This window comes from Biomphalaria glabrata, chromosome 14, assembly GCF_947242115.1.
Source record: "Biomphalaria glabrata chromosome 14, xgBioGlab47.1, whole genome shotgun sequence".
NCBI lineage: Eukaryota > Metazoa > Mollusca > Gastropoda > Planorbidae > Biomphalaria > Biomphalaria glabrata.
The window spans coordinates 406,561-416,282 of record NC_074724.1 but is presented as its reverse complement, the minus strand read 5'-3'; the positions used below and the strand labels follow the sequence as shown (position 1 = coordinate 416,282).

Below are 9,722 nucleotides of genomic sequence, written 5' to 3'. Positions count from 1 at the left end.
CATGTCGAGATAGCTTATAACAGGCGTCTTTTTTCTTGTAATTGGGATCTGAACTTGTCCGATTCTCCTTTATTCACTTGGTCCTTGGCAATTAAAACCTTGTTCTCTTTTCAATGCCGCTTCTCTTTGTGTCGTGTCATTTCAAACTTAAGGTTTGGAACTCGCCTCCCATTGACTTTTATAGTTTCAGTCTAACCACACGCCACATGCTTCAATACATGTGTTTATTTAAGAAGAACATTGACATATTCATTCAAATCTTTCATTATTAGTCACATCATTAAACGACATTAGAGTCAAGGCTTTAGAGGTTCGAATCCTCCTTTTGCAAGAGCCCTTAACAGAAACGGTTCTGTTATGACTAGTTATATATCTTATAAAATACAGACGTTACTTCAAAAAAGAAGATGATTAGTCCTACAAGTGTTCCTAGGTCAATTAAGTCATGTTAACCAATGACTTCAATTCTGCCAAGTCATTGGTTTTCCTGGCTGGTTCAGGCCAGTGGCGTAGCTGGGGGGGGGGGGAGGGGCCCCCAAAGGAGTGTTTTTTACATTAAAAAAAAATTACTCAAAATGCTGGGTCCGCCAAAGAGGTCAAGCCCCCGGGACCCCAAACGATGGAAGATTCCTAACTACGCCCTGACTTAGGTAACCCATTCCATGCTTTAATAGCAATAGGGAAGAAGGAGTATTTGTACAAATTTGTCCTAGCATATGGAATGAGGAATGTGCCTTTATCTTTGTGTCTGAGTATTTTATTAAATTTTGTTTTTGTATTTGAAGATTATGGTTCAGTGTTTTATGTATAATTGCTACTTTACTTTTGAGTCTTCTGTCCTGAAGGCTTTCTAAATTTAGTGCTTTTACTAAATGTGTTACTCTAGTCAAATGTGAATATTCGTTTGTTATGAATCTCACTGCTCTGTTTTGTGTCTGTTCCAGTTTTAATGTTCTCTTGAGTTGAGGGGTCCCAAACAGAGAATGCATGTTCTATTATTGGCCTAACCAAGGTTAAATAACATTTTAGTTTTATGTTCTTATTTGATTTATAGAAATTTCTTTTAATAAACACTACTGCTTTATTCGATTTTTTAATAGTTTCAGTAATACGAGGATTCCATGCCAGTTTTTTATGTATTGTAACACCTATGTATTCTGCGTTTTTAGCCTGTGTTACTGGTTTATCATGAATAAGATAAGTGGAATTAATTTGCTTTTTTTTTTACTCTTAAGAACTGACATTTTTCTGGGTGGAAAGACATGCTCCAATTTGATTCCCATTCGACGACGATTGGTCTTGGTTGAACCTACTATAGTGATTGGTCTTGGTTGTGGCCTTATAGTGATTGGTCTTGGTTGAGGCCTTATAGTGATTGGTCTTGGTTGTGGCCTTATAGTGATTGGTCTTGGTTGAGGCCTTATAGTGATTGGTCTTGGTTGTGGCCTTATAGTGATTGGTCTTGGTTGAACCTACTATAGTGATTGGTCTTGGTTGAACCTACTATAGTGATTGGTCTTGGTTGTGGCCTTATAGTGATTGGTCTTGGTTGTGGCCTTATAGTGATTGGTCTTGGTTGTGGCCTTATAGTGATTGGTCTTGGTTGTGGCCTTATAGTGATTGGTCTTGGTTGTGGCCTTATAGTGATTGGTCTTGGTTGTGGCCTTATAGTGATTGGTCTTGGTTGTGGCCTTATAGTGATTGGTCTTGGTTGTGGCCTTATAGTGATTGGTCTTGGTTGTGGCCTTATAGTGATTGGTCTTGGTTGTGGCCTTATAGTGATTGGTCTTGGTTGTGGCCTTATAGTGATTGGTCTTGGTTGTGGCCTTATAGTGATTGGTCTTGGTTGTGGCCTTATAGTGATTGGTCTTGGTTGTGGCCTTATAGTGATTGGTCTTGGTTGAGGCCTTATAGTGATTGGTCTTGGTTGAGGCCTTATAGTGATTGGTCTTGGTTGAGGCCTACTATTGTGATTGGGTCTCGTAAAATCTGACAGTGACGCTCATTTCTAACCTAAACGGACAGAAATCGCCCAATTCTAACAACCTGGAGTAGTTATGATAGAGCGGATGGAGCTTGTGCTTTAAGATTCTGTCCATTTTTATCACTATTATGTCTTTCTCAAATATCTGTCCAGTCCATTCTTTTGAAGTCCTATGTTAATTAAAAGTTTATCTTTTTTTCTTCACAGACAGCGACATCTTATTCAAATTCATACATCAATAGTTACGTGACTTAGTCATGGATGGTTGACACCATGACATATTCTTTAACCCTAGCAGTTACCACCAACTGGAGTTACGTAGTCACCACAAAAAACTCGGAGCAAATAGTCCTGTACTCAATACGGCGTTGGATTTTTATCATTTTACCGTTATTTATATATGTATTGGGAATTCCTGGTAAGTTATTTATAGAAATTTGGAATTCTCAGCTATGTATATATACAGTGGGGATTCTCGGTGCATGTGTGGCCGCAGTGGCGTAGATAGGGATTTGGGGGCCAGGGATGGCCTGACCCCTTTGGGGGTCCCTGCACTTTGACATTCTTCATCATGACATGAGACAATGGCGTAATATTTAAAGTAAAAGAAAATTTCGGACACTAGTTTGGGGAACAACGTGTGTGTGTGTGTGTAGGGGGGGGGGGCTAGGGGGGGGGGGTCTTTTTTTCAAAATCTAACAGTTATTTGTTATTAAAAGCAAAATAATTACCCTATAAGTTGTATAAAGGAGGTATTGTCTTTTTTTTTTTACAATGCGCATATCAAGTCACCCTGTCTGTCTGTCTGTCTGTACGGTAAAAGGGTTTGTACACGTTATTTCTCCCACACGCAATCTCGGATTAAGCTGACACTTTCAATAATTATTTCTACCTGACAACATAAGAATCAATTTAAAAAAAAATCAATTAGTTAATTAACTATTGGTAATTTGATTTTTTTTGGTTGGCATCTTGAACAAGGGAAAGAAATCGTACTTGACAGATGTGGTGGTGGAAGATAAATTAGTCCCCTTTGGGAACTCTTGAACCTTTAGTTAACAATCGATAATACAAATAATTACATGACTGATCCAAACTAATTGATACTACACAATATAGGCTTTTTTAAAAAAGGATTTTTTATTCATATTTTAATTGTTTCAAAAATGGTGGTTGAGTAGATTTATTATTGCTTTTTTTTTTTTTTTTTTGTAGCAATGAAGCAGCATTATTAAAAGCATACCGGATGTTTTGATTCGTCTCCCAGGTAACATTTTGGGTGTGATAGTGTTTCGAACTCAAGCCATGAGGGAAAACTTTCTGTCCAAGTTTTTTGTCTGTGTCTGCACGAACAATATTTTCTGTCTCATCTGGGGTCTGTCCCGCCATTCAGTGGAAGGCTTTGCTAACTGGAACTACAGACTGTACTCCATGCAAGTCTGTTTGTAAGTGACATTGGTTGTAAAACAGGTTTATATGTCGATGCATAAGTTTGATTTGATTGCAGTATTTTTTGAAGTCGGACACAAATGAGTTATGTTTAGGTATGGGGGCCTGTCCCGCCATTCACTGGAAGGTCATGCCAACTGGAACTACAGACTGTACTCCATGCAAGTCTGTTTGTAAGTGACATTGGTTGTAAAACAAGTTTATATGTTGAAGCATAAGTTTGATTTAATTGCAGTATTTTTTTAAGGCGGACACAAATGAGTTATGTTTAGGTCTGGGGGCCTGTCCCGCCATTCAGTGAAGGGCCTTACTAGCTGGTACTACAGACTGTAATCCATGCATGTCTGTTTGTAAGTGACATTGGTTGTAAAACAGGTTTATATGTTGATGCATAAGTTTGATTTAATTGCAGTATTTTTTGGAGGCGGACACAAATGAGTTATGTTTAGGTGAAATTTAAGAAACACAATAATAAGATAAGAGAAGTAGTCCAACTAACTCTAATGGGTACGTGACATTAGTTGTAGAAAGAAAAGGCGGTTGGTCGTTGTGCTGGCCACATGACTCCATCGTTAGCTGGAGACAAAAAAAAACGGAATTTTACATCCTCTGCCTTACATATTGCGAGGGGTACTTCACTTTATAACTTTGACCCTCGGTTCTGAGGTTCTTCCTTCAACTGCTCCCCTGTCAGTCCAGCATGCTCAGCTTCGATGATGACTGACCTCCTCCAGGTTTTGTTTTGGGCCTGCCCACTTTCCTCTTTTCCATTTTGGATTCCAGTCATGTGATTGCAACATAGCTTTTTAACTCTTTCTCTACGAAATGACGATACCAACGTTGATTTATTACTTTGTCCCTCGGTTCCGAGGTTCTTTCTTCAACTGCTCCCCTGTCATTCCCAGTATGCTCAGCTTCGATGATGACTGACCTCCTCCAGGTTTTGTTTTGAGTCTTCCCACTTTCCTCTTTTCCATTTTGGATTCCAGTCATGTGATTGCAACATAGCTTTTTAACTCTTTCTCTCCGAAACGACGATACCAACGTTGATTTTTACCAGAATGTGGTAAATAATTACGGAGAGAAAGAGTTAAGCTGTTGGTATTAACTGGGTCTCACCAATCCAGCTCCACTTTCCCTATCTTAGGTTAAGGGATTCGGTTTGGTTTTCTCCCACAAGTAGACAGTAGATATATTTTCTCTGGCCACCTAATCCCCAACATCTGACGTAGACAACTATTGGCCATGGTCTGGATTATCTGGAACAGATAAGTTCTAACGAGGAGGTCTATGGTTCAATTCCTTGTTCATATTTTTCATATTGTTCACTTTCTTCTATTAGTAACTATTGTACTCTAGACCTGCTATTACATGCTCTAAGTCAGGGGGTTCTCATCCTGTGGGTCACGACCACCAATCGACCCGATTGACGATTTGCCAGGGGTCGCCTAAGACCATCGAAAATACGGATTGTTATTGTCTATTCTTCTATTGCTGTGTGGCTGGGGGTCGCGGCAGAGTGGGGGATTATAATAAGGGGTCGCCGAGCAAAAAAGGTTGAGAACCGCTGCTCTAAGTAAAGTAAAGTTTATCTGTTTCTGTGACCCACTGTTAACAAGGGTGTCATGTGGCCAGCACAACGATCAACCGCCTTTACTTTTTTCCAACTAATGTCAGATACCCTTTTACAGCTGGCTGGACTCAGAGGTGCTTTAAAGATCCTGAAATTAAACGTTCTAGTCTTCACCTGGATTCGAACCCGGGGCCCTCGGGTTCAGAAGCCAGGCGCTTTACCACTCAGCCACCGCGCCTCGTATTACATCTTATATGTCATGTTTATTTATCATTTGTTTCCATACACAACAGAAGCAGAAAGAAGGATGAAAATGCAACGGCGTCTGGTGATTACATATGCCCAACCTGCGATCGCAGCTGTGTATCAAGGATTGGCCTCTTTAGTCACACAAGAAGTTGCAAAGGGAAAAGATCGTCTCTCGAGACGTAAAATGCCAAAGTTTCCAGCACTAACCACACAAAATTCCACTATTTTTAACATAAGTAAATTTGGTCACATTACTCATTATTGAGTTAAAAATATTCATGATGTTTTTTTTTCTTCCACAGCATTCATTCTTACCTACTGTTAGTACAAATGAGTTTCGGCAACTGGCTACTGGTTGTCATTAGTGGCTACCGGGCGTTTTTTATTGCTAACCCCGACAGGTGAGTCATGGTCATGTGACAGTTGAGGCTAATGATTTGTAACAGGACGATGAGGGATGGCATACCGCACGACCAGGTCAAACCATACAAAAATCTTTTTTTTTCCCTCATCAATAAACACTATATCATAGTAATGACCTGCCGTTTTGATAAAGTATTAGTTCGACTTATAGTGAACGCATATATCAAAGAAAATGCAGTGGTTATAAAAAAAAACACGGCATTCATAGCGAAGTAAACCAATAATACTACATTCTAGAAATAAATAAATAAAACTTTTTATTTCACTTCAACACGCTAATGACAGGGGAAATTGCAACCTACCGTTTTAATAAAGTATTACTTTGACTTATAGTGAACGCTTATATCAAAGAAAATCAGTGGCTATAATAAAAAAAACAACAACACAGCATTCATAGCAAAGTAAACCAATAATACTACATTCTAGAAATAAATAAATAAAAACATTTTTTTCTCTTCAAAAAATTGAATACCGGGGAAATAACCAGCCGTTTTGATGAAGTATTAGTTAGATTTGTAGTGAACGCATATACCAGAGAAAATGCAGTGGCTATAATAAAAAAAACAACAACCACGGCACTCATAGCAAAGTAAACCAATAATACTACATTCTAGAATTAAATAAATAAAGTTGTCCTTAGTTGTGTACAGTCGCAACATTATTAGTAAACATAATAAATTACATTGGCCGACAATTAAAGAAGGTGCCATATTACCAGCACAGCCTTAACTTTCCCGAACCAATGCCAGTATCCATTGGATAGACTAGGAGGCATCGCGAAATTTCAAAATCTGATGTTCGAACCCGGGTCCGGTCGCCTCAGCAGCCAAGCGCATTACCACAAGCCCCCTAGAAATTAGTCAAATAGTTTATAACAGGGGGAGGGCGTATGCTACGCCGCGAGTCGGCTCGTAGTTAATAAGGCAGAGCGATGCATACATTCTAGAAAATATGTGACATGCTGTTACATTGAATATATGATTATAATCCTTAAAACTGATTATGCCAAAGTTATCCATGGCGAATAACATCAAAGAATAAAGGCCACAATTTTATCATCACTTAGACTTAAAGGCCTTTATGTAGACATTAAATGTTTGACTGAGTGGCATTCACCGCTGGGCTACCTTTCAAGGAGGGGCGAGTTCAAATCTCGACTGGAATTTTGTCTTTGTTGAGCACCTAAAGGCAGCAAGGAAACGCTCCAGATACGCCCTTCCCCCGATGGGGCGCATGAATGAGATTAGACCATAGAATGAGATTAGACCATAGAATGAGATTAGACCATAGAATGAGATTAGACCCTATAATGAGATTAGACCGTAGAATGAGATTAGACCTTAGAATGAGATTAGACCATAGAATGAGATTAGACCTTAGATTGAGACTAGACCATAGAATGAGATTAGACCCATAGAATGAGATTAGACCATAGAATGAGATTAGACCATAGAATGAGATTAGACCCATAGAATGAGATTAAACCCATAGAATGAGATTAGACCATAGAATGAGATTAGACCATAGAATGCGATTAGACCATAGATTGAGATTAGACCATAGACTGAGATTAGACCAGAGTCCTCTGTGGCCAACTCTGAGCGAATGTTATCGGTGTAATGCAGTATTTCCCAGTGGTGATTTCACTCTTTCTCTTTGTAATCATTTTCCACGTTCCGACGGAATTCTTCATTCTGCTCAGTAGTATTTCACTCCCCTTTTGTGATTCAGCTTCAATAACTTTATCGTTTGTTATCAGAAAATGTTTTAGTTGGTAAAGAGTTAAAGGGGAATGCAGGCTCTTTTTATATAAGACAAAGTCAAGTTTATAAAAAAACAACATTAATTTTATTTAATGAGGTCTAATCAACGATGGTATCGCAAATTAGGAGAGAAAGACGCAAATTAGGAGAGAAAGACGCAAATTAGGAGAGAAAGACAAAACAATAATTAAACGTTTTTATACAGCAACCATCAGCAGTCTAATTAACTTTGCCATCACCTGCTGGTATGGTAATACTTCACTGGCACAAAGACTTGAACTAAAAAGACTAATTTAAAAAAGCATCGTATATCACTCGAACACAGCTACCATCTCTTGAAGAGCTTTTTTCATGAAAGATGCCTTTCTAAAACACTCACGATTCTTAAAGATAACCTGCACCCATTAAACTACTGTTACATCAGATCTGAACGAAGTAGTCGTCTCCTTTCCATTAGGACTAAAACTGAAAGATTTAAAAACTCCTTCATCCCACTGTCGGTCAGAGTGTTACAAGATCATCTGTCGTCATCGAGAAGTTCATGGAAGTCTAATTTATAAAGCGCTGGTTGTGAGTGTGTATGTCTTTTCGTGTGTGAATGTTGTTCGTATTTGCATCTATAATGTTATTGTTACAGTAGTTACGCTGAGGTTGTCAATTGTAGTCAAACTGAATTTACATTCGATTGGATCAATAAAAATTATCTTATCTTATCTTATCTTAAAATGTCATTGCACAGATATGCCTCTAGTCCTGATAACTCTATCTTCTACTGCGATGCCAAAACCCTCAATTTGTTTCTATATTTTTCTATACATGAGGTAAATAGTTTCCCTTTCAGACCCTACAACGCGCAGGGCAGATGATTTTAAGGACATCAGTTTCTTTGGACAGTGGTTAACAAGCAGAGTGGCCAGCACAACGACCTATCGCCTTTACTTTCCCCAACTTAAGTCAGGCCTCCATTTGAGTTGGGTGGACTCATGGGCGACATAAAAATCCCTAAATTCAAAATCCTAGTCTTTATCGAGATTCTAACCCAGGACCCCCAAGTTCAGAAGCCAAGCGCCTAACCACTCAGCCACCCGAAATTCCACCAGGGTTCAGCTGTTTACCATTATAAGGATGCAGTCTTCTAGACTAAATAATAAAGCCAAGTTTAATAATTCCCTTCTACAGATTCAATCGGACTCTTACGCTAACACAGACGTTGGTTTCTATAGTAACCTGTTGGCTGTTGTGCGCCACTCTTCAGGCCGCGCTCTTTTTCTCCAGTAGGTGGATCCAAATGGACGAACGAACGCGGTATGTCGTCAGGAACTAGATCAGGGGGTTCTCAACCTGTTTGTCGCGACCCCTTTGGGGCTCGATTGACGATTTGCCAGGGGTCGCTTAAGACCATCGAAAATATGGATTGTTATTGTCTATTCCTCTATTGCTGTATGTGTGTGTGTGTGGGGGGGGGGTCGCGGCAGAGTGGGGGATTGTAAAAAGGGGTCGCCGAGCATAAAAGGTTGAGAACCGCTGAACTAGCTGGATATAATCAATGGACCTAATGCAGGGCTGGGCTTAGGCGAAATGAATAAGGTCGCCCCCTATGAAATAGAAAAAAAAAGGGAAAAAATATAATTATGCAACTTGTTTAAAACCTAGTTTACTCCAACAATGACTGGGGACAAGTATCGTAAAAAAAATTATTGGGATGGCGCGTTGGCACCGTGCCTCGTTCACTAGTTGTAAACCCCAAAGTCACGTGCTTCCCTGTCTTTTCCATACAACCTCTACTGTTATCCATCCTAGAACAGGACACGCTGTCCCTCTATTTAAGTGTTGCGTGACTGGTTTCAAATATAGGTCTAGACTTTGATTGGTCGTAACCAGTCCTCTTGTGGATAAACTACACATTAACATGATATGATGCACGACTTAATATGAATACATGAATTACACTCCGATATTCCATAGGCTAGGACGAACAACTTGTAAGTTCCTCTTCTTTCTTAGTGCCTTGTCAATCGTACACTTTTACTAAGCTTCAGTTACTTTTCACTATCACCACAGCTCATTCTGATTATGTCCACAGTTCATTCTGATTATATCCACAGCTCATTCTGATTATGTCCACAGTTTATTCTGATTATGTCCACAGCTCATTCTGATTACGTCCACAGTTCATAATGATTACGTCCACAATTCATTATGATTATGTCCACAATGCATTCTGATTATATCCACTGTTCATTCTGATTATGTCCACAGCTCATTCTGATTATATACACAG

General features: G+C 39.2%; 1 protein-coding gene across 1 annotated transcript; it reads left to right on the top strand.

Annotated features, from left to right (window-relative positions):
* The first annotated feature begins 2,218 nt into the window (after positions 1-2,218).
* On the top strand, positions 2,219-9,619 carry LOC129922898 (uncharacterized). Its single transcript, XM_056011084.1, has 5 exons — positions 2,219-2,402; positions 3,252-3,429; positions 5,558-5,656; positions 8,181-8,262; positions 9,569-9,619. Exons 1-5 carry the CDS (start codon positions 2,246-2,248, stop codon positions 9,617-9,619), a joined length of 567 nt encoding a protein of 188 aa, XP_055867059.1. The 5' UTR covers positions 2,219-2,245.
* Positions 9,620-9,722: the final 103 nt, after the last annotated feature.